At 34.2% G+C, this 26659-nt stretch overlaps 1 protein-coding gene across 6 annotated transcripts in view; it reads left to right on the forward strand.

Moving 5' to 3' along the window:
• The window catches only part of Bap170 (Brahma associated protein 170kD), an 86336-nt gene extending 60178 nt beyond the window's left edge, over positions 1 to 26158 (forward strand). Inside the window, exons 5-17 of one of the 6 annotated variants that reach the window (XM_018512140.1) lie at positions 9468 to 9946; positions 13993 to 14507; positions 14952 to 15346; positions 15440 to 15659; positions 15750 to 16155; positions 16758 to 17066; positions 17884 to 18090; positions 18176 to 20250; positions 20374 to 20533; positions 20650 to 20808; positions 24538 to 24618; positions 25364 to 25455; positions 25543 to 26158. In XM_018512140.1, coding sequence (XP_018367642.1) covers positions 9468 to 9946; positions 13993 to 14507; positions 14952 to 15346; positions 15440 to 15659; positions 15750 to 16155; positions 16758 to 17066; positions 17884 to 18090; positions 18176 to 20250; positions 20374 to 20533; positions 20650 to 20808; positions 24538 to 24618; positions 25364 to 25455; positions 25543 to 25666 — 5222 coding nt within the window. In that variant the 3' untranslated portion in view covers positions 25667 to 26158. The remainder of the gene's footprint in view (positions 1 to 9467; positions 9947 to 13992; positions 14508 to 14951; positions 15347 to 15439; positions 15660 to 15749; positions 16156 to 16757; positions 17067 to 17883; positions 18091 to 18175; positions 20251 to 20373; positions 20534 to 20649; positions 20809 to 24537; positions 24619 to 25363; positions 25456 to 25542) is intronic. The other 5 variants (XM_018512141.1, XM_018512143.1, XM_018512144.1 and 2 more) reach the window with 5 other exon arrangements.
• The last annotated feature ends 501 nt before the right edge of the window (positions 26159 to 26659 follow it).

The raw sequence follows: 26659 nt of genomic DNA on the forward strand, positions 1-26659 counted from the left end.
TAACTTTTAAAATTCTTTTTCCTCGAAAACGAAGCGTTCGAAAAAAATTATGCTATCATTTCGATTCATTCATTTGAATCACAGAATCGTATCTTTTTCGGTTGTATCGTATTTTGATTTATCCTGTAACATATAACAATATAAAGGAGATAATCCAAATATAGGCAATGGTCTAAATACCTATGGACAAGCGGTGTTTCAGTTCCTTACAGCATTGTAATCTGATAACAAGTAGATCTGGAAGAATAATATCTCAGCGAAGAAAATTTCCAATAGTTACAAAATAAATATTTTATTGAACACGGCCAATTTTTGTCAATTTAAAACGAGTAAAAGTTTGTACGAAACATGATGTGATTTTTCGCATACGATTTAGTAAATTACTATAGAATTACACTACACAGAATGCAGAATTTCTACGGAAATAAGAACAATTTTGTTGGGATACCTAAAAATTGAGCTAAATCTGAAAATAATTTTGTTAGATTATCAAAACAATTGCATACTTATATTGGGCATGATGAGGCAATGTTATAAAAAAAAAATTCACATTCTAGCTACCATTTTGAGCGTGCTACATAAATATTTTGATAGATCAATAAAATTATTTCTAGATTTATATCTAGTTAAATTTTTAAATTCTTTAGCAAAATTGTTCTTTCCATGATAGGTAATTTACTAAATTTACTATAAATTGTGATCAAGCATGAAAAATCACATTGTTGATTTGTCTCTGGCTTAAGTTAGGATATGTATAACCAAAGATTAAAATAAACTCTGATCTGTGAGTTCACCTATGGTGGCGGGCATGGGCACGGAGACGATTAACGCGATGACATCCAAGGGGTAAGTGGTGCCATCGACGCGTTCCGCCCGTCGCACTGCGCGCGCTCGTCTCGTTACGAGACGCTTGTTAGCGGACTGTGATGCCAATTAACTGAATTTACGCGCGGACTCCGCGGTTTCATCTCCGCTCCGCGGATATTCCGTTGTATTCAAAACGAAAATTGTTTCGGACTGCGGACATATTTAAGGAACTTACTTACAAGGAAAGAGACCAAACTGTTTCCCTCTAATTTTAATGAGTCTTTAGTATGTTATTCTCCAGATAAAAATAAGCAACACGTATTTTTTTATATGTGCCCATATGCATTTTTAAGAGGTGAAACACCACTTGGGAAAAAATTGATTTTTCTCTTTCGAAGCGAACATCAGAAGCTGTAAGAGATAGAAAAACCGAATACCGGAAGCAAAAAGCTTCCGGAAGGAAAAAGCGAATACCGGAACTGTAAGAGATAGAAATTTGCAAAATAAAAATTGAATGGCATTAAGAGTATTTTAGAACTATAATAAAAAAATTTTTTTCTTTATAAATAAATCATTTTTATTATAAATAAATAGTTAAAAAAAATTTTTTTATTATGATTTTAAAGTACTCATGAAGCCATTCAATTTTCATTGTGAAAAATTTTTTCTATCTCTTACAGTTTCGACAATATTCGCTTCGAAAGAGAAAAATTTTTTTCTAAAGGGTGTTTTATCCCCTAAAAGTGCGTATGGGTACGTATAAAAAAATACGTATCGCTTATTTTTTTCTGGAAAATAACACTACTAAAAGCTCATTAAAATTAGAGAGGGACAGTTGGGTCCTTTTCCTTGTTAGTCTTACAATTATATACTTACAGAAAATAGCTCGTACTCTGTACGCGAGCCACCTGTTTTTGTCAAATGTCAAACTTATTTTCTAAGTGTCTTGAATTTTGAAATTGTTAATTGACGGATATATGCGCGACGTTGCGTGCAGTAGTAATGTCTCAGTTAATGCTCGCCTCTCGATGGGGGTTACAAGTGAGAATCGATTGGGGCCTCTCTGCACGTCGCGCTTGTATCGCTTATTTATCGATGTTTAATCATAGAGCCGTTTGATACTAACGTAGGTGGAATTGGATTGATTGAAACGCTGGGAAACACAATGTCATGCGATGACAGTGCGTCGGCCGCATATTGCTTTTATTATAACGGCAGACTACAAATAGTTCCGTTAACATTTGCTAAGCGCTTGTCATCAGTGCGAATAAACCGCATTTCATTCTACTGAGGTAGACAACATATGTAGGGAAGACCAGGGTCAAAAGTAACATTTTGGCTTTGAAGTATTATAACAGTAAAATATAATATTTACACTAAAAAAAATATGTATCTTTAGATGTAGAATTTATTTAGCTATAAAATTTTCTTTGGTTTAATTTTTTTATGTGACTAGAAAAAAATTTATGTTTGTTCAAAGACTATGAGGAATTTTGTTACAACCATCCCAAACCCGTGGACGATTGTAACAATATGGATAATTGTACCACATTTGCCAGAGGTACATAACACCACTACATAAGTCATACTCTTTCTTGCAGCTGCAGTAATGGATAATTGGTCCTTTATAACTTCTTTAAATGTCTGTTTGTATAAAGACACTTTTTACATAGTTTTTCTCTTATCTACCTTGTGTTTTCTTGTTAATGTGATTCTATGAAGAAAAATACAAATAACATTGTACAAAATAATACTAAAATAAAATCAAGTAAGTTTGGGAATAATTATGATGTTATAACTGATCCAGGCATTGATGTTACTATTGTCCTCTAATGATATTTTATTTATTTATAGTAAATTTTTTAAATAAAAACCTACATAAAAATCAACTCAAATGTGCAAACCATCAACGTAGATAATCATTAAAACATATTATGATAATAAATTATATCTTCATTATAAAGAAAAAAAAATTTTAGATTTTGTGCACGCAATAAAACTTAACTCGATGCATGAAAAAAGTAATTTCTGCTCCTGCACTCGTGCACGTTCCGCGAGAATTTAACTAGCATGTAACGAACGATTCAATGCCGATCTATCTACAGAATTTTACCATGCAGCCGTGTATATATATCTATTGTAATTTAAGAAATATTAACGATGTTACTAGTGTCACCTTGTTTCTTTTGTCCCCGGTTTCCCCTACGTATGTTTCAGCTGTTTTAGTGTAAGACATTAGTTTTTTAAAGTTATATTCGAATCATGGTATACAATCAGAGGAAAAACAGATTGATATGCGAGTAAATAAAATATTACACAATCATTTAATTGTAAGTAAAAATATAAATTATTCAATATACTACATTTCGACTCTTTTTGGAGTCATCCTCAGTTTTTACAATTGGTGTACAATTAAGATGTTATCAATGTTAGTTTCTTTTTAAGGATAAAATTAGCTGATGTCCGAAACACGCATTGCTCTTATTGTGCTTATACATAATAAATTTCTATAAAGACATCACGCAATGAGATAAAAAGCCTAATCTGATACATGACAACAATTTTGAAAGTGCTTGAAGTGAGGGTATAATTTAAACTGGGAAAAAGACTTTTATCCGATAACGGTGAGAAAATTGCCATGAAATGTTTATAAATTATTATTATAGAATATGTTAGACAAGGGCGAAGAGAAAAAATAATGCGTTTTCATGCGACGAAGAGAGAGCTCTCTTTTGTTCATCGTGCTTACGTAAAAACAACACTCCCTTTATTACACCATGGAAACAAGGTGTTCAACTTGAAATCGATACTCGCTACTTCGCAGCATCGTTGACGAGCCATGATTTTATTAACGAGCTCCTGGCTCCTTTGGAATCACCCTCCCCCCTTTCTCGCTGCCTTCACCCGCGCTTCTCCTTTCATCGTGCTTACTGATTCCCGGTTTGTGTGCCCCCTCCCCTCCCGTTTCCGGCGAAACTCGACACTTCTCCTGGGACGTGATATTGATCGCGGTTTTGCGGCTGAAAAGATTACTGCGATCCGCGATAACGTTGCGCCGTGTACACATAGTCCGTATGTTCTGTTCGCGTTCGCGCGGAATTCTCGATATTCCCCGTTATAAAGTTCTGCCCGGACGAAGTAAACTAATTCGCTCCCGAGTCATAATATACGAGCATGCGTGATTAATATTTCAGAAAATCAATCATTGTGTCCCCAATCTTTATATTTTCAAAGGAAGACGCTTATTAATATTTCACTGTGAAATCTATAATATTAAATTGAACCTAATTTAAGTCGCCACCCCTACTCAGTATATTGTTATTTTATACTAAAACTTAGAACTTTAAACGATTAAATTTGAAACTGTATGTAATAGTGCCAACTATGGTTTTAGTATAAAATAACGATATATTGAATAGGCGACTTAAATTAAGTTAAATATGACACTCTATACAGATTTGACAAGAGTGTAAAGTACATTACAGCAATTAATTTTTCAAAAATATGTACTTCATTTTTTATTTGCTGTGTTTTTTTCTTTTTGTGGCTGTGTTAACTTTAGTCTTAAGTTAGCACAACCATGGGTTTTAGCGAATCGGCTGGAGCAAAAAGATCGGGAATAAAGCAAAAAATAGCAAAAAAATGTGGTATAGGTCGTGTTTGATTGTGCTAAAGTGCCAACTTGATAGAACACAGTCAGAGTTGTTGACGGTTAGGGAAATCAGGTAAAGTCAGAGAAATTAAAAAGTGGTAAAGGAAAACCGGAAAACAGGGAAAAGTCAGGGAAATTAGTATCAAGGAATTTATTAACCTAAAATAAAATTAAATTATTGTAAAATTCTAAGTTTAAACGTTACTTCTTTAAAAATTATGACAGAATTTTTGAAGTTTTTTAAAGAAGCAATACAAATATTTTTTTTATTTTTAATTTTGCAATGAGCAATTTGCAGAAAACCGTTAACGTTGTTAAAAAGAAAAAAACTTAACTTTACAAAAGTCAAAATATGTATGTATTAATGTATGTATGATGACTATTTCGTAAATCATTTCTAATTAAAATTAATTAAAATAATAATTAGAACATACAATATTTTTATGAAATGATTAAATCTCAATAAGCAATGTGCAAAACAAAGATATAATCCGCTATTTCCCGTAATTCATTTGTTTTTTAATTCATCGCGTATCAGTAGTCATTCCATTTAACATTATGGCTGCTATAAGTTGTATTATATTGTATTATTATTTATATTTGCAACTTGTTATTTAAGTTAAATAATTCTTTGATTTATTGTTTGTATTATAATCATGACCTCTCTAAACAAAAATACACGTAATATCCGATACAAAGTATATGTACCTAATCTAATACATGACAAGAGTATACGGCGTATGTACATAAATGTCTTCTCACGCCTTTTCAAGCCTTCTTATTATTTCTCACACCTTCTCATTTTTTTATGCTTTCTGATCTCCGACACACATGCAACTTTGAATCGGTTGTTATTTATGTCCCCGTGTGTATATTAACAAAGTGAGGTTATAATACGCTACTATAAATATTACGAAAAACTTAATATTATGTTTATTTTCTATTATATTTTATTATACTAATAATTTTATTTGTTTGTAAAATAAAATATTTTAATTTTTTCTTTATTTTTATTCAAAGAATCTTCCAAGTTTTAGTTAGGGAATTTTTTCAAAAAGTGACCGGGAAAACTGGGAAATCAGGGAAATTTTTTTTTTCTTTTTCGCTAACAATCCAGACAGTGTAATTGGTAATTCATTTCAATAGAAAAATGATTTAAGACAGAATATGGAAATAGATTAATAAATATGAGGGATACAAACACAAATAGTGTGAGATATTATCACTGTAGTAATGAGTTATGTAGTAAGGCTTCAATATTTAACAAATATATTAAGGAAAAATTGCCAATGGTAATTTTTCCGTAGTATTTAGTTGGCAACCTAAAATGATTATATAATTATAGTTATTATAACCATAAAGTAGTTGAAATTACCATAAAAATGATTCAAGTGACTATGTTATGGTTATAATAACTATAATTATAGTCATTTTAGGTTGCCAACTATATCAATTTGTTGCTAGAACTATATAGTTACTGTTATTATTATTATAGTAGTAATAATCATAATTATAATAATATGTAATTATAGTTACAAATGCCAAACATTTTTTTCTCAGTATACTTTTATATCTTATTTTATTTTTTTCAGTAATATATAAATATCAAGATGCGCACGCAGAGATAGGTTACCTCTCGCACCGTTCTGCTAAACCCAGCATATACTATAGAAAAATATATGCTGGGTCTATCTTATATGTCTACGGGTAGAGATATAAAAAACCCAATAGTTTACGAGATATTTTATATTTTATTTTGGCAAAAAAATTTGTATGCAAAATAGATAATTTTTTAAATAAGCTATTATTTTTTTTCCACTAATTGATTCAGCTCATTATTCTGTTCATAAAAGTATTAAGGTACGATTATCAAAAAATTAATAGTTTACGAGTTATTTAACATTTTATGTAAACTGTTAGTTTTTTGATATCTCTGCCCTAATACTTTTATATGCAAAATAATTAGAGGAGTATATTACATAAAAAAAATTATTCAATTTCACTTATAAAAATGAAGGTGACCTTCATATCTTTTTTGGCGCCTACACCTAGAAGAAAGACAACATGACCAAAACACGTCTTCCTTGAAACTATTCCACTTTCATCTGAAACATTTTTCCTATCTCCAAAATTATGGGTGTTATTTGGGTGGCCGGCCTTGGATGACTCACCCCGTATATATATTTTATTATATATACAGGATATTCCCGGGTTAAACCGCCAAAACTTAAAATATGAATTCAGAACCTCAAAACAACAAACATTTTCCTCTGATTATGCAAACGCTTCGTTTAAGAGATATTTACTTTTGAAGTTATGTAGAGCTGTAGGAATGAATAATGTCGAAATAAGGTCTATCCTCTTTATTGCTTTACAATAATAAAAATTTAATTATTAAATGTTTTGTTCAAAATGACCTTCAGCCCGAAGACAGGCATTACATCTATCGATGAGAGAACGAATGGCTTACTGACATTGTGCGTCTGTAATCTCTTCGCACGCTTGCACAATTCTTCGTTTTAATGATTGAAGATCATTACAGGTACTGCATACACTTTTTGCTTTGCAGAGTATCTCATACAAAAAACTCTAATGGTGAACGCGGAGGCCATGCACGACCGATCCATTTTCCGAGAAAATGAATATTAAGCCACTGTCGAGGATTGCCGTAGTGAGCAGGACAGCCATCCAATTGAAATTAGGAATTCATTCTCGTATTCAATGGAATGTTTTCCAAAAGGTCATAAAGTTCATTGTTTATAAATGCGAAAAATCCGTTCGCATTCAAGCTGGTAGAAAATGGAGTCTAATTAAAATATTGCCCATTATTCCTAACCATACGTTACATTGAAAACCGTGTTGGAAATGTTATTTATGGATTCTCATGTGATCAAACATGCACTATTTCTTTGATTGAGAATATCTTGCCAGGTAAATACGGCCTCATACATCTGTCCACAAAATGTTTTATGAAAATTGTGGATCGTTATCTGTTTGGTTTAAATACCAATCGCAAAATGCTCTTCTGCGTGGTATATCAGCAATATCTAGTAATAAATACTAAACACGTTGAAGGTGGATGACGTCCATCGGCTGAAAGTGCTTCCCATATGACTGTACATATATGTATATATGTACATATCATGTATCATTTTTTTAAATTTGAAATATAACTATTTGATGGATATATTATGAGAAATTAATTTCATTTAAATTAATAATTTTGTTCGAACATTATAAAAACTCAATATCTTTTTAATAATAAAACAACGTAAATGGAAAACGAAAAACTTCTGAAGTTAACATATTTTTTTAAATTCAATATAATTCGTATATTTTGACCCTTCCTTAAAGAATTGTATATACTGATATTGCTATAGATATAAGTTTATGTTTAAAAATCTGGCGTCTCTTCGAAAGTGCTGGATAACATTTCAAATATTATATTGAAAGGTATAATATTAGAACTCAATGGAAATAAATAATTTATGACTGATTTCTGTACAATGGAAACGAAAAATAAGCATCCCACATTTTTGGAATCCTATTTTCTAAAGTTTTTAATCGCTTTTTTTTAAACTTATTGGGAACTCCGGAACTCTTTAGAGCCAGAACTCTGCCAATTATATTCTGAAAATAGAGCGCCAATTTTACGTCGAAACGGAAGGGACAGGGGGTACTTGTTCGACAATATCGTCGTGTTGCTAGCCTCCGCTTTCTTGTTGCATCAACCAGCCATGACCTGCCTCAATGAGCAGGTCGTCAAACGCTGTAGGATTCGATTGACTGCATGACAATTCCGACAGTGACGATTGTTAGAGATCTCGCAACGGAGAAAAGCCTGTTCATGGGCAAAAAGATATTCTATAATCACTAAGCTTGGAACAGAAACATCGCGTCCAATGTATCAACTCGCTAATAAGATACAACCAAGTCAACTGGTTTTGTTATAATTTCAATAGAAAAAAAAGAGCAAGGAATATAAATGCGCTCAATATTAAAAAGTGAAACCTGTTCTTTTTGTTTTTTTGCTCCAAATTCTATTTACAAAAATAGTTTTATCAATTTCGCTAAAATTTGTAGTGTTTTCATATATTCTCTTAGGAATATTTCAAAAGTAACATTTTATAAAAGCGCGGCGTGACACTTTTTTATAAGGGAGAGTTTTATTTTGTAGAATTGTGTTCTTTTAGTATTTGGGTGTATATATTGTACTTTATGTATATTTGTTAAAATATCTCCGTTAGAGATGTATTATATATTTGCAGTACAGTTGCCAAAAGGTATAATTTAAACAAATATGTATAAAGTATATATTTGAATCGCCCGATGTTAACATCGACTTTATGAGATAACGTACATTTTGAAAGAAGCAGTTGATTTTAATTAGCAAGATAATAACTGTGTATTTCAATTATTTTAATTGAACCGTCGTGGCAAATTTATTGTATGCTGTACACTTACTGTCGGAACGTTTTACCATGGACACAACGTGTAAACGTTTGCACGACGACCTTCACAACCATTCACCCAAAGTAAACCTGCGATATCCATTGATATTAATATAATCATAACGAAAATAGAATTAATATAATGCGATGTATTATTGAATATGTATCCCGTAATGATGATTTTTTACGTTCCGAAAATTATCATTATAATCAGTTGATATTTTTGATTATTTAAATTCTATTGCTGTGTTACATTAACAAATGTAGTTTTCTAAAGCATTGAACACGTTTTATTAAAAAAAAAATTATTATAAAAATTTTTAGAGATTTTTTTTATCGAGAAAATCTACAAAGTATATTGACGTTATATAATAATTGTTTTAAATCAAGTCAACTTTTTAAAAGAGATATTTCTTTTCTCTCTCCACTTGCACATAAAATCTTCTAGGAAGAGATTGGCTTTATGAATAATATTTGAATAAGTAGAATTGGTTCAAGTAAAATTATTTTTTTTCTGCACGTATAGAATAAATCCATTTGTTTGTCTTTGCTTTTAGAATCACTGCGTGATTACAATGGACTCTCGTCGGACCTTTACAAATCCTCGAATTATGACAAGCTCGCGTTATCGCTCCTGTCCCCGCTACCGAACGAGCAGGACTTTGCCATCAATGTCTGCACTCTTCTGTCGAATGAGGGCAAACACACCCTGCGGCTCGACAAGTATCCTCGTCTGGTGAACATCCTCTTGGCGCACGCCGGTGTCTTTGACTCTCCTGGCACGCGGCAACTCTTCATCGAGGTGTACTCGCGTATTCGTAACTATTCCATAAATTCCTTCTGGTCGGACGTACTCGATTCCCAGGATGTGATAGACCTCACGGACGAGAGGACCTTTATGAAAAAGCCGCTCACCAGTAGTCTGTCGACGTTTTCTAGGCGGAAGACTGTTGAGAAGGAGAAGCAGAGCAAACAAGACGTTATTGCATTGACAACAGAGAACGAGGAACCGACGGTGCCGAATGATGTCGAAATGGTGAGAAATATGCATATCTTTTGCCTATAGGTATACATACAGAGTGTCCTATTTATCTCTCACATTGAAATATCTCGAAAAGTATAAAATATACGGAAAAAGATTTCGAAGGAATGGTTTCGGGAGGGATCTATTTTGGTCATATCTCTCTCTCTCTCTCTCTCTCTCTCTCTCTCTCTCTTTCGTGAAAGCGCTAAAAAGAATATAAAGGGCACCTCCACTTTTTTAAGTGGAATTGTATGATTTTTTTACTTAATATGATTTCTCTAATTAGTCTGCATATAAAAGTATTAAGGTAGAAATATAAAAAAATGACATAGTTTACGAGATATTTTATACTTTATTCTGGTACACATACTGATATGAAATATTAAATATTGCATAAACTATTTTCGATTGATAATCGTAATTTAATACTTTTATGAACAGAATAATAAGGTGAATCAATTAGTGTACAGAAAAAACACACACATAGTTGCTTATTTAAAAAATCATTTATTTCACCTACATATATTTTTTTAAAGCAATTATATGTTTTGTTTACACCAATTGATTCATATCGTTATTCTGTTCATTAAAATATTAAGGTACGATTATCAAAAAATTAATAGTTTACGATATATTTAATATTTCATGTCAATATTTGTACCAGAATAAAATATTAGAAAATATAAAATATAAAAATATCTCGTAAACTATCGATTTTTTAATATTTTTTTACATAATACTTTTATATGCAAGGGTAAATTAGAGGAATTATATTAAGGAAAAAAATTATATAATTTCATTTTAAAAAGTGGTGGCGACCTTTATATCTTTTAGACGTCTCCACACAGAAAAAGAACAAATACATCCTTTCCGAAACCGTTCCACTTTTATCTGAAATATTTTTCCGTATCTATTATACTTTTCGGGATATTTCGATGCAAAGGTTAAATAAGACACACTGCGTATGTGTATACACGTATATACATACATACATATATGTATATATATACAGGGTAGGTCATTTTAATCAATACATGCGAATATCTGGAAAAGGAGAAATTTTTTCAAAAAATGTTTCAGATAAAAGTTTTATGGTTTCAAAAGGGAAAACAGGCAGTGACTTTGGTTGGCCTTAATAAGAAGTCCTTAAGGTCAGATCCATGTTACGTAAAATTTTTTTAATGGAACTCCATTTTTTATTGCGAATTCTTTTAGCTTATTTCAAGAGTTTTCCGAAACACTATAATAAAGTATTTTCGTTAGGTACATTTCGAGTTATGAGGTTCGAAAGTTACAGTACTGTCGACATTTGCATTATCCAAGGTGTCCGATTGAAACCTCTTGAATGTTGTTCAGAATCATGACCTGGATAACATTTGTGAAGATCAAGGCCATTGGAGATTATTTCTCTTATTTTCATTTTCGCACTAAAAATTCATTTTTATGTAAAAATGAAAATAAAAGGTACGAACTCCAATGGCCAATCTAGACAAATGTTACTCAAGTCACGATCCTGAACAATATTTAAGAGGTTTTAGCCGTCAGTCGGACACCTTGGATAATGCAAATGTCGACAGTACTGTAACTTTCGAACCTCATAACTCGAAATGTACCTAACGAAAAAATACTTTATTATAGTATTTTGGAAAGCTCTTGAAATACTACAAAAATTCGCAATAAAAAATGGAGGGTTCCATTAAAAAAATTTTGTAACATGGACCTGACCTTAAAGACTTCTTATCAAGGTGAACCAAGGTAACCGTCTTTTTTCCTCTTTGAAACCATAAAACTTTTGTCTGAAACATTTTTTGAAAAAATTTCTTCTTTTCGAGATATTCGCGCATATTGATTAAAATGGCCTACCCTGTGTGCACACACACGCACGCACATGCGCACACACACACTTGCACTCCACACACACCACACTAGACTGTCAAGAAAAAAAATTTTTTTTAATCGGTTACGTAGCTCAAAAGCTTTCATTTCATGCCAAAAGAGCACTTCTAAATTTTTATCAAAAAACATTAAAATTTAGAGGTCGTTAGTGAACGATTTTTAAACCAAAGTATCGATTTTCCTTAATATATGTTTGATTTGATGCAAAAATGGTTTAATCTGGATTTCAAATGGTACTGTATGTTTTTTTGATCGCTGAATACGATGCAATAGTTCATTTATAACCCTACCATATACGCCTTAAGAAATATATTCCGATTAATGTGAAAAAAATGACCAAATTTCGAGTTTAAGGTCGATTTTAGCAAGGTTTCAAGCGTTCAAATAGATCGTTACTCCCCTCAAATTGTAGATCCTTTTCCCGGGACCTCCTTCTACAGGGCCTTTAAAAATTCCATTTTAACTGGATTATAAGACGTTTTAAAGTATAGAAAAAATTTTTTTCTATCCTTAAAAAAGTTCTAAAATATATCGATTTGTGTGTGTGTGTGTGTGTGTGTGTGGTTTTGATATCCTCAAATCTCGAATGCCCCAATTTAAAAAACTCTTTATTAGAAAATGAAATGAGTACCTAATATAAAAAAAACATGATTTAGTAAATTGAAATGAATTACATATGTAGTATATTTTTTTATTATGTATTCATTTTATTTTCTAATAAAGAATTCTTTATTGTCAAATTGAGGCATTTGATTTGAGGATGTTAAAACCACAAAGCGATATACTTTAGAACTTGTAAAAAATCTTTTTCTGTCCTTAAAATTTCGTCGTTTCATAATCCAGTTAAGTGCAACTTTTAAAGGCCTTGTAAGAGGTCCCGGGAAAATTCCAACTGGATCTTGTTCTGAGTGAACAGACCTACAATTCGAGAGGGGTAACGACCCATTTGAACGTTTAGAACGTTGTTAAAATCGACCTTGAACTCGAAATTTGGTTGTTTTTTTCACATTAATCGGGCTGTATTTCTTAATAACGCGTTTATCGTAGAGTAAATGAATTACTGCATCGTATTCAGCGACCAAAAAAACAGTACCACTTTTAAAATCTGATTTAAGCCATTTTTGCATCAAATAAAACATGTATTAAGGAAAATCAAAACTTTGATTTTTAAATCGTTCACTAGCGATCTCTAACTTTTAATATTTTTTGATGAAAATTTAGGGGTGTTTTACGCTTGTTTTTTTGGCATGAAATGGCAGCTTTTAAGTGGCTGATTAAAAAAAATTTTTTTAATAACTGTTGTACGATTAACATTTAATTTTCTAGCAAATTCTGACGTGGATTGTGCTGGATTTTCATCCAATAATGCTTGCAAATCTACATTTTCCAGCTTTTATTAACATTGAATGTTAACATTGAAATCACCACTTTTGAATCGATAGAACCAATATTTACATGTCTTAATTGATGGAGAAATATCACCATAAGTTTCTATCAGAGTTCTATGACCTTCAGCTACTTTTCTTTTTATTAAAAAACAAAAGTAATGTCGAAAATGCTCTTTAGGAAGCTCCATTTTTTAAATGACATAATAAACACGATCTTTACTGCGTCTATTTTGTTAGTAAACGACTAAATATCACGGAGTAATATTAAAGCATTAAGAAGTAATAGCTGTGATTGGAATGTCATTGCTTTAACACTGACATTAACGCTCTATCTCTTACAAAACCCTCAAAACTAAATCACACCTCCTAATATTAATGAAACAAATATGATATGCTCTTGTTTTAATAAAATTATATTTATTTGATTAATACTGTCATCGAATTAACAAGATTAGTTTCATTTAGTTTGCTGTCGGCTAAATTATGCTGTTAATACAACATAATTTTTTTGTGTATCAATTTATAATATACAGTTCGTTTTTGTGTTACTTTTAAAGTTGTATTTAAAAATTCTCTAATTTTACTTGGAATTTTAAATAAAAGTCCTCTATATATATATAGTCTCGAAAACTTTTTACAAAATTTTAGTAAATAGTGTAAAAATCGAACTTAATCTAGAGCCTCTTCATTATCAATGACGTAATATGAACTCTAAAAAATTTGACGATTTTTTCCTTGTTCTCAAGGACCTAAACACCATTGTGTATATTGCAGATACTTCCAGATTGCCCACGGCTAGATTTACTTGTCTTACACTCGGACGAGAATCTGAAAGATCAGAATCAGAATTCTATCAAGTTCGAGGAAGAAGACAAGGATCTGTTTTGCGTCGGCCGAACATTAGGTACACAGGATCCATATGGGCAACGCGTGCTGCAAATCGCCTCGATCCTACGGAATCTTAGCTTTACGCCAGAGAACGCGACGGTATTAGGCAGGAACCGGTGTTTCCTGCGATTCGTGCTGCTGTGCGTGAGAGCGAGGTGGAGCAATTTGCATCAGCTCGGCTTCGACATACTAGGGAACATAGCGAACGAAGTTATTTTAAAGGAAGCCGGCGAGAGGATAACGAACGTTGTCCTAACGTGCGTGGCCAAGGGAATTGAGTCCCAGGACAGGTTTATTGTTATATCCTGTCTAGAAGTGCTCAACAAGATTAGTCAGCAAGACAGTAACGAAGAAATTGTCACATTTGGTCTGGCAGACAATGTATATGAACTTATATGCAGGCAAGTGTACACACATTATATGTATATGTATATTTATATAATCTTTTCATTCGGTAATGTATTGTAGAAATCAATTAATTTTTAGAAATTTCTGTTAATTGAAACAAATCATAAAATGTAGTTCCTAATGAAAAAGATTGTAATTGAATATTTTGGGCAAATATTTTGCGACATTTTTTCATATAAAGTCATCAAATTACGTGTATAAAAGATGTTTTATTAAAAATAAAAGTTTATGTTATGTTAAAAACAAATTTTTTTGTTTCAATCTAAAATCAATAAGAAAACTGTTGTATACAAATAATTGTAAATAATATTTAATAATTTTCTGAAAACTTACACAATTACGATACCTTTTATCAATACTATTGATAATGATCGTGAGTATTTTTAATGCGTTGCGTCGTTACAAAACGTGCGAAATTTCGTTGTGTCTGCTTGCAGATTTCTAGCTCTAAGTGACATAGCCCTCTTAGTGTATACTTTGGAATGTCTGTACGCTTTAACGTCGCTGGGTGAGAGACCATGCACTAGCGTCGCGCGGGTCCGCGGTGCCATCGATACGTTGGTCGCCCTTGTCACTGTGGAAGCGCAGAGCTACGGTCCAAAGGCTTGTATTCTCATGCGAGTTGTTGAGACAGTGTCGACAGTAGCGGCACAGCAGAACACCACAGGTCAAAGCTCTGTCCCCGCCTCTCCTGCCACACCAGCTACAACGACTGCGTCCGCGTCCACTCCGTCTACGCCGGCAACGATTACCACGATACCAGCACCTGCCAGTCCAGCGTCTTCTCGACCTACGACTCCCGCCGCGACCTCGACCAAGTCGACAACGCACAGTATGTGATCGAAATTTTTTTCGCTTTTTGTTTAATAATGAAGTCGCATATTCTTCTTTTTTCTACATTTCTGTTTCTTCACTGTTTATTTAGAAGTGGTGGAGACAGCTAATGCGATTCAACAACAAAATGCGCATCAGCAGATTATTCAAGAGAACGAACAGTTCGCTCTAGGCTGGGTGAAAGCGACTTTTGAACTCATACCCGGTGTACGCATTGAACAAGAGGAATTGTATAAAAAGTATCTTGGCTGCTGCACGAAGATCGGTAGACGAGGCGTGATAGCACCACTGCATTTTCCCAGATGCGTCAGGTGATTACTTCGAGACATAAATCATTATCACAATCCTTGTTGTCGCATTAATATACGTTTGTTTTAATAAACGCTGTATTGTCTGTACAGATCCGTTTTCGGCAATATTGTGGGGCCGAATCCGTTGAAAGGCGAAAATACCGGTACCCAGTATTACGAAGGCATCCGAGTACGGGCCACACCCGCGCCGATCACTTATCCGAGCCAAACTACCGCTGCTGTCGCGACTAATACACTCCCGATTCCGGCGGTCAACACTACTCCAGTAAAGGTGCTTCCCGTTCAACAGCGTACAGTCAAGAATATAAGTCCCGCACCCGATAGCACGGCCGCTCCCCAGGTCGATAGTCCCGCCGCGTCGTTCGGGACGCAAACGACCTCCACTCCCGCGTCTCCCATCCTCAAGGCCCAATTGTCCGCACCGCCGAAACCCCCGTCCAACAACACCTCGAGCCAGTCCCAAAATCCAGTGACCAAGGTTGATTCTAAAAGTCAGGTGGGTCCGAATCCTAGTTCTCTCTCTATACCATTCTCTGCCATTCTCGTTTATGACCTTGGTTCTCACTTTGGTTGTATTGTAACTTCGTAATGCTATTCTTACTGTTGGTTTTCCCTTTTAACACGAGCTAGAGATACTTCCTTGTAACACAGAGGTGAGAGAGTTCTTTTTGCATGTCTCGTGAATCCTCAATTTAACGTTTTGTGATCGTTGAAAGAGTAGATGAGAGAGATGTAGATAAGTAGAGTAATTATAAGAGCAATGTTTGTTTCATTGTTTTTTTGCGAAAAATTTCAGTTTATTTGATAAATTATTTATTATTATATAAAATTTTATGTAGGATGAAATACTACATATTTTCTATTCGTAATCATCGCTGCGGTTATGGAAAATATCGACCAGAATTATTTCCAAGGAATCAATATATTGTCTGTGATTTACGCTTGTCAAACGCTTCTTCCGACTGCGTAAACAGTAGCTACGCTATAATATACGAGATATATCGCAGCATGTGCTCATGTAAACGCTTGAACTATACTTTCCGATGCTGTAATTCGCTGTGGTGGTTGAAATTTGTATGTTGCCTCCTTGTCGATTAGGTATCAGTATCACATCCGCATCTGAGTCAAGCGTTGCTAGCAAGCGGCTCCCAAACGCCGCCGCAGCAGCAGCCGCAACTGCAGCCACAGTTACAATGTGTCCAGGTAGTTGCTAAAGAAGATAATCGAAGTGGCACTACATCGAGTTCCATAATAAAAAGCCTATTGGCTACTAAGGTAACAGTCAGCAGCGACTGCATGCCCAGTGCTGCTGCGACTTGTGTGTCTACCCCTACTGCCTGCGTAACAAACACTACTGCTAGCATCGCATCCAGCATCAGTGCCAATCAGCTAATAACCAGCAACCAGGTATCATTGTTGTATATTAACAAAAATAAGTAGTTTACTTTTTTGAGGTTTTTCTATTTTTGTCTGGAAAGTACTAAATCGAGATCTTGAGAGTTTCGTTCTCTTAATGTTTTTACAATATGATTTATTACAATATTCGAAGAATATATAATAAGAAAATGTATTAAGTGTGTTTAAAATTAATTACATATGTAGTAAATAACGTAATCTAAAATAAAGAGGAACTACTATATAAATTATCACATACGTGTGAATTGTAATTGTCTTATTGTATAAACAAAATAAGTTTTAACTTTATTTGTTTAGCTATTATAGAATCTATTAAAAATATATTACACAAGAATCTCGCATCAAACTACTTTTCTATTTTTAGTAAATTATTACAGGTTATAACTATGCAGGAATATATAATAGATTATTATTTACGTTTTTTTTTTAGTACTACTTGTCAAAATGTTTGCTTATGATGTAGTGTTGGTTGATGTATTCAAACTTTGTTATGTATTTCTTTGTTCTTTTGGAATACGAATTTAGACCAGAGAATGTCCTCTCTCCTTCCTTTCTTGACGAATATATATTACAATAAAGGAGCCATTAGCAATATTTAACAGTGTTATTCTGAAATTTAAATGAAAGTATTCGTAATATCAAGTACTAACAACAGCATGGTTTTTGATTGGTGACTTCGATTGTTCTTTTGATATTTATTCTATTACAAATATAATAGAATTGTTGTGAGCGCGTGAAAAGTGATACAATTATGGGAAAAACTTGAAAATATTGATTCTCGATTAATATTATTACGGATATTTTCTAGGTTGCCCAACGTCAGCAACAACAGAGATTACTGCAGCAACAGATGACGAGTATAATACAGCCCGCTGCACCCGCGGCCACCCCAGCCACAATACTTCCAAAGACTCTCATCAACACTAAGCAAAAACCGGCAATCACACCCATTCCTGCCAAAAAGATACAAAGGCTCAATGGGGCCAAATTCGTTGTGACTAATAACTGTGAGAAGGTACGTAATGATCGCTCTTATAAGTTTACAGCTTGACGAAACCTTGCATAATATCTTATTATATCAAACATCTCATATGTTCCAGACTGAGATAAACGATAACGATAATACCAATCAAATTATCACGTCCACGACCACGGTGGTGAATCCGACTGAAAACCACATATCCTCCTCACCGGTAAAGGTCTGTCGTCCGCCCCTGACGACGGTCAACGTCGCCACCGCTACACTGAACAAAATGAATCAACGCATGACATGCACTTCCATCGCCGAGGATTCGGACTCTACCAATAACTCTTTAGCGTCGAGTAGCGGTATCGGTGGTAGTAGAGACTGTTCCTTCAGGGTCGAAGAGGAAAACATGCCGACAAGTTTCGAAGGTATCCTACTTAACGGCGCGCCGACAAGCAACAATATGGATATTGACGCGCAGGAGGACGGCTCGTCTAAAGATTCATCGAGCGTGGGCTCGAAAGACAAGCCGTTACAGAGTATGATGTTGGTGGACTTGCTCGAGAGGAAGGTTGATAAAGAACCGATTCTGAATGGCGTACTCAGCAAGAATTCAATTAACGAGAAAGAGATGGATTTGGTGGAGAATCACTTCAAGAAAGTATTAAAAGAATCTCCCGCCGAAATGAAAATAAAGCCCGAGATAGAGAGCGGCAATATTATACAGAACGAAGTGTCCGAGGATACCTTAATCGAGGCGCCACGAGGAATCAAGAGATCAGCTAGTGAGTCAGATGAGCTAGATATCAAAAAGCCAAAGTATTCCAATGGCACAATGTCTCCTGATCCAGCAGTCGATTCGACCACAGCTGAATCTACGGTATCGAGCATAAAATCTGAGGAGCAGGATGACGATAAGGACAGCGAAAAAGCAACTGTTTCTTCCACTGCGGCGAATCTGTATGCTGCTCTGGCAGCAGACTGCATAGAAGATGAAATCGATTTGGAAGAACAAATGAACGTTAACAAAGATATAATAAAAGAAGAAGCATCAGCGACGGCGACAGCACCGACGACAGCGACAGTAACAGGAACGGCAATAACGACAGCAACGGCAACAGTACCGATGGTAGCGACAGCGACGGTAGCGATGCCAGCAACAGCAACAATGGCGGTGGCAACGGCGTCTTCAACTTCTCTTCCTCCTCCTCTTCATGTAAAGACGGAAACGACGCCAGTTCTTATAAAAGAGGAGCCACCGACTCTACACATCAAGGAAGAATCTCATATATTCATTAATCAAATTGCAAGCATGAATCAAGCGTCACAGCCGCAGCCACCGTCGCTTCAGCAACAACAGCAACAACTTATAGTTACAACGCCTAGGCAGATAGTTGTGCAGCAAACGATCCCGTCGAGCAATCAAATGATTATTCCTACCACATCGGTGAAGGGCAGGCCGCCTCCACAACAACCGCAAGTGCTCTTACAGCAGAGCGCGGGCGGACAGCTGCAATACGTAGTGTCAGGCGGTGTACCTGGTCAAAACTATGTACTAGCACAACCACAGACGGCCTTGGTGCAGGGTCAAGCGCAAACCGTCCTCGTGGCGCAGACAACACAGCAACAGGGGACTGGTACTAAGACAATTATCATATTGCAACCGCAGGCCACTGCGCAACCGACTCCTCAAAAGATGGTGGCAGTGACGCCGCAAGGACAGCAGGTGGTCGTGACACAGGTTCCTCGTCCGATTCTACAGAGTCCGGCGCTTGGCAACATCCCGCCACCTCTTGTACCCACATCCGCCACTATCCCGCAGGCCTCCATTATAGTCAACAGCTCGGTAGCGCAGACCAATCCAAACACTGTGACCGTCACAATCCCAGCGATGGCCCAGCAAACTCCAGTATCCACCAGCGTGCCGTCCAGAGTGGTGACGCCTACTCCGGCGTCCACGCCGCCGCCTACTAGGCCCACAACTCCGCATCAGGCAGCGGCTACTCATGGTGTGTCTACTGTCAAGTCGTCACCCGCTACCAAGATCATGAAGACGGTAAGTTCATCGACCTCCACCGAGCCTGAGTCGAAACCCTCCACAAGCCAACAGCAGCAACAGCAGACACCACAGCTAATGCAGGAGAACAAAACCATTACAATTAAAATCGATCCTAACGCTTACCTGTGTGAGTGGCGGGGCTGTCTTAGGTAAGTTCAAAGATAAATTTTTGAAATTAATTTTATTAAACAATTTTGTAAAAGTTGTCGAATAAAGTATAGTTATATTTATGAGATGTGAATTTTAATGAAAAATATCTCAAATAATTTTAGACAATTTAAAACACCGCATGAAGTTTATCTTCACGTTTGCGAAGCCCACTGTCCGAATGGTGGTGAGGAGATATTGTGTCTGTGGGCGAGTTGTGACGCTCTCAAGAGACGCAAGTTCTCGTTAATGACGCATCTCTATGATAGGCATTGTAACGCGGACGTAAGTAATCTTGCATTTTACTATTCGTGATTTTTTTATTGGATGATGAAAATTATATCGAACAATACTTGATACCGTGAGATTTACATTTGCAATTCGCATTTTTCTCTCCTCAGACAATGTCAATGAGGAGGAAACAGTTGACAGTGACGGGTAAAACCGAAGTTTCTACGTCTACGCCTCCAGCTCCGCATCATCCCGGATACGCACCCAACGCGGCATTCCATGCTATTAAACGGCATGCTCTGGAATTCGTTAATCCTAAAGAGCTAATGGTAAATTTTTTTTAATGTTTTAAAATTCCGAAACTATCGAGAATACAGAATTAAATTTTACTGCTTTTTTCGTTTTCCACACGTATTTAATATTAATACATTGTACGTTGGCCCTGCCATACGATGAAATTAAGGGGTTACACCATCTTGACCGCCTAAAAATCATAGGTAACTTTTGGGAATTTTTTTTAAGGAAAACAATGAAACTGATGAAAAATTTGTTTTAAGGCTTTTTATAGAACAAATCTTTAGCTATAAAATTATATATTTTTCATATATAATCAGGTCAAGGTCACGTTGATTATTTTAAATGGAACACCCTATTTTTTATTCCAGAATCTAATAGGCGATGTCGAGAGCTTTCCCCCCAAAACACTATAATAGGTTATTTTTTATTAAGTACTTTTCGAGTTATAAGGCTCAAAAGTTACAGTACCGTCGGCATTAGCATTACGCGTGGTGTCCGACCGACGCGATGGTTAAAACTTCTTAAATGTTGTTCAGGATCATATTCTGAATAACATTTGTCAAAATCAAGATCATTGGAAATTATTCTTCTTATTTTCATTTTTGCACTAAAAATTCATTTTTATATGAAAATTTTAGATTCATTCAAATATGAAAATAAGAGGTATAATCGCCAATGATCTTGATCTTAACAAATGTTATCAAGAGGTTTTAGCCGTCGGTCAGACACCTTGCGTAATGCTAATGCCGGCGGTACTGTAATTTTCATGCCTTATAACTCGAATAGTACTTTACTGAAAAATAACTTTGTTATAGTGTTTGAAAAAGCTCTTGACACCAGCTTGGATTCTGGAATTAAAAGTAGCGTGTTCCATTTTTAAAAAATCGATGTGGTCTTGACCTGACCTTGGCGATGCCACCCAAGATCAAACTGATAAAATTAATAAATAGATCTCTTTAAACCCTACAACTTTTGTCTGGAACACTTTTACGATTGAACCTTATCTTGCGAAGATAAAAGGGTGGTACGGGTGGTCCGAAACACCTTGTATATACAGGATGGTTCACTTAAACCGACCATCTGGAATATATCGCATATTTTTGATAATATAAAAAAATGTTTCAAATGAAAGTGGAACGGTTTCGAGGGGAACGTATTTTAGTCATGTTTTTTTTTAGGTAGAGGCGCCAAAAATATATGAAGGTTACCTCCACTTTTTTAAATGGAATTATACGATTCTTTTTACACACTATGGTTCCTCCAATTATTCATATAAAAGTATTAAGGTAATAATATCAAAAAACCAATAATTTACGAGATATTTTACATTTATTTTGGCATATATTGACATAAAATGTTAAATAATTTGCTTATTTAAAAAATTTTCTATTTTGCATACGTATTTTTTTAAAGCAATTATATGTTTTATTTACACCAATTAATTCATCTTATTATTCTGTTCATAAAAGTATTAAAGTACGATTATCAAAAAATTAATAGTTTACGAGTTATTTAACATTTTATGTCAATATGTGCCAGAATAAAGTATAAAGTATCTCGTAAACTATTGGTTTTTTTATATCACTGCTTTAATACTTTTATATACAGAATAATTAAAGGAATCATTGTGTAAAAAAAATTATACAATTCCATTTAAAAAAGTGAAGGTGACCTTCATACCTCGCCTCCACCTAGAAAAAAAAAACATGACCAAAATACGTCCCCTTAGAAACCGTTCTATTTTCATTTGAAACATTTTTTTTATATCATCAAAAATAAGTGATATATTCTAAATGGTCGGTTTAAGTGGATCACCCTTGTATATACAGGGTGTCCGGGAAATCGTCCGCAATACTTCGGGAAGTGATTCGGGATCCAAAAAGAACTTTTATATAATTTATTTTTTATAATTACAAATATAATTTATTTCATAATATTTTAATATAAATAACTATATTTCGGACTATTTTGGCGTTACCCAGGATTCACCACGTAAAGGCATATTCCGCTTGGCATCCCTCTTGTAAAGTAAAAAAATTTTTAAATAAAAAAAAGAGGGATGCCAAGCGGAATACGCCTCCACATGGTGCATTCTGGGTAACAAAATAGTCCAAAATGTAGTTATTTATATTAAAACACTATAAAATAAATTATGATTGTAATTAAGAAAAATAAATTACAATTTTTTAAACATAAAAGTGATTATAACTCGGAAATGACTAATTTTCGGATCTATATTTATATAGTTTTTTTTTCCTTCTTTTTGTTCCAAATCATTTCCCGAAGTATTGCAGGCAATTTTCCGGACACCTTGTATATTAATATATATTATATATTAATTATACAGTATACAGTATAAAGATAATTAATATTTTTTAATATTAATTATCTTTATTTAGTTACAGCGAATCTTAGTGTTTAAATATTTTTTGTGTTTTATATATATATTTATACATATATCTGATTCTACAAACTGCAATCTTTTTCGTTTTCAAATACCATCATAAATAGAACCAGAATAGTAATATCATTTTATTAAATTGACAAGCAATTTAATTTTTTATACTAATAAGTATCTTTATAAGAATATTAATAATTCTAAAAATTCAACCATCAAGACTCGGTATAATGCCCGTCCCGGAAAGTCGAGAGAGTTCTAAGTTCAGACCCTGACTAAGGCAACATTTTTCGCAATACATTATTCGCAGATTTTAAGCTCATTAACATCTCATTATTCTTATAAAGATGCTTATTAGCATAAAAAAAATATTAAATTGTTGTGTGTGTGTGTGTGTGTGTGTGTGGGTGTGTGCGCTTATCAATTTAATAAAATAATATTACTACTCTAGTTCTAATAGCGTTTCAAGACCGAAAAAAATTTCGGTGCGCAATTTGCAGAATTACATATATGTATATATTAATTCATACAGAAAATATTTAAGCACTAAAATCTACTTTGACCAAAAAAATATAAGAATTTTCGTATTTAATTAGATTTATTATCATCTAAATTCATATCATATTTTTAATTATTTTTGTTTTGTTTTATATCTTTAGTAAATATATTTTAAATATTATTCAACTATGTGTGTGTGACCTACATATATTAAATAAAATAAAATTAATATTAAACGTTTAATAAGAAATTTGTTATCAAAATTAAATAACATAGTAACAAACAATTAGCTAAAAAATCGCGTACACTCACTCTTTAAACAAGGAAGGCAGCGTACAATGTATTAAATTTATATTTAAATAAATGTTTTGACATAACTTTAATCAATATACTTAATTGGAAATGAAAGATTAGCGAGAGCATAAACAAAATGATCTGAAAAATATTAGAAGTAACTTGTAGAATAATTACAATTTAATAAAAAAATAATTTTATCTTCACTTTTATTTCTACAAGTGAAGATAAAATCGTTAGCTGAATGAAAAAACAGAGTTAAGCAACATGTATTCTGTATGTCTCGTAAATCTATAAATCTCGTAAATCTAGTCTGAGGTAAATTTTCTCCCTGCGATAGCAAACCGATAATAGATATACGAACTGTATAGATACATAAATTTATTATCTTATAATGCATTTAATACACATATTACACATCTCGAAATACACATGTTACAATCTTTTTGCCTGCCATGTTGATATTCTGTTGATATAAAGTCAATTCTGTAAAATCACCCGACAGTCTTCGATTCTGCTGATGATTTTGACTGGTTAATTTAACGAAATTTCTTGTTCTCTCTTGGCGAAGCAGCAAAGGCCAACCAAGCCCGCTGCAGCCACCTCAAGCTCTTCTTCCCCCAGACCTGGGCAAAATTCTCCACCAGAACAGGTAAAAATTGTATTGAGAGTTGAAAAGGAAATTACGACACAGCTACAGCTCCTGCAGTGTGCCGCCGCTGCTGTCGTTTCTTTGTGCTTTTTTTATTCTCTCTGTTTTTGCACACCATGTCATCCTCCCCCGAACCCTTCATTTGTTTTACCCTGCCGTTTATGTTGTAGCATGTCTTTTTTTATTTTTATTTTTTCGACATTATATTTCTTAGCTAGCATTTATTATGCTTATATGCGTCGGACTTATAATATTCATGTTAGGAGGATGTTGGCACAGTGTTCATTTCAATAGAGCAACAGAGAAGCCTTCAGAACTCCTATTTACTAAGTAGATGTTGTGCTAGATCTGTAGGTTTGGATATATGTTTGTATATGATATGTGTGCGTCCTTGTCATATTGTTGTAACGTGGTTAAGGTGCAAGAATATGATTCGTTGCTATCTATTACATGACACGTCGAATGACATATACGACTGTTCAGGACAAATGAACTGCAGCTTCACTGAGAAATTGCAGCGCTTCTTACACATTAACACGAACTATCATAACGCATTCATAGAACAACATCATACAATTTGGAGATACGTATTACATCCTTGCATTTTTCACAAGACCCTTTGCAAACTAAAGCATTTTTTAGTATTTGAAAGATCAGTGATTTCATTCACGTTGACTGTCATCAGTTGTCTATGCGAAAACCAGCACGCGTGATCGATTGTCAACTATGTGTCTTTACCTTACAGGATGACAACGAAGGTCCAGTGACCAAAAGTATTCGCCTAACGGCAGCTCTCATTCTTAGAAACCTAGTCATATACTCAACACACGGTAGAAGGTAAGCACTTTCGCTGTTCTGTGTCTTATTATTTAATTCTTGTGTCATATGCGATTTGTCTGGCGACCATTCATGAATTATTTGCAGGCATCTTAGAGCGTACGAGCCCCACTTGGCAGGCGTGGCATTAAGCAATGTTGAATCATCGAGAACAATCGCACAAGTCCTTTACGATATGAATGACCAGAGTAGCAGTAGCCATCACAGGTGACCTCTTGAAACAGGCCTCTAAAAGCTCTTTTAATCTTGTGAGCAGCGATCAACTTACATTATTTCGAATTATACGGAAAGGAAGCGGGAGCGTATAAGTTTATAGTCACTTGCCGTGCTAATACATCCACATGGATGTATATACATGCATGCATGTATGGGTGCGTGCGTGCGTGCGTGAGTGAGGTGTGCCCATGCAGTTTGAAGGATTGGAATTAGAGAAGAATGATACCGAGGATAAATGTTCCATATATAGAAAAAAGAGGCCTATAAACTTACTAGGCAAATCATTTTGCCAATTTAGATTATGATATAAACTGTAACTATAGTGAAATACAAAACAAAGACAGTTAAGTCAAATATGTAAAAGTGATAATGAGTTTGTGCGTGCGTGTGAGAGCGAAAGAGAGGAAGTATGTGTATTTGTGTGTATGATGAGGAATGAAATAGAGAAAAAGAGCGAGTGAATGAATGAGAGAAAGAAAATATAACGAGAGAGAGAGGAAGGGAGGGAAAGATAGAGAGAGGAAGGGAGAGGGGGGGGGAGAGAGAGAGAATGATATTTCAGATTTAATATTAATATTTATTTTCTCAACAAGAAATGTGGAAAAAGTGTTTTTAGTAAACGTGTACAAAAAAAGAACGAAGAAAATACTTTATGGACGTTATAGTTAATTATAATCAATATATTATAATTAATATTATATTATTCTATTATTAATTATTGTATGTTTTTTTTTCGTAAATCACCAAGGACCTAGGATGTAAAGAAAAAAAACGAAACCTTTTTATTATGAGATGTATTTGTTAGGAATTTATGTTTTGCTTATAATTGCATATTGCAATTACATGGCTATATTATCGTCTTTCTTTGTTTTATTATTAACTAATCTAACTATCGACAGAAATTAGTAAAACATAACAGTACATACATGCTAGCGAGTTCGTCATTTACAGCAAAACATTCATATCACTGCATAAATCTAACGACGTC

Source organism: Trachymyrmex cornetzi, unplaced genomic scaffold (assembly GCF_001594075.2).
Source record: "Trachymyrmex cornetzi isolate Tcor2-1 unplaced genomic scaffold, Tcor1.1 scaffold392, whole genome shotgun sequence".
NCBI lineage: Eukaryota > Metazoa > Arthropoda > Insecta > Hymenoptera > Formicidae > Trachymyrmex > Trachymyrmex cornetzi.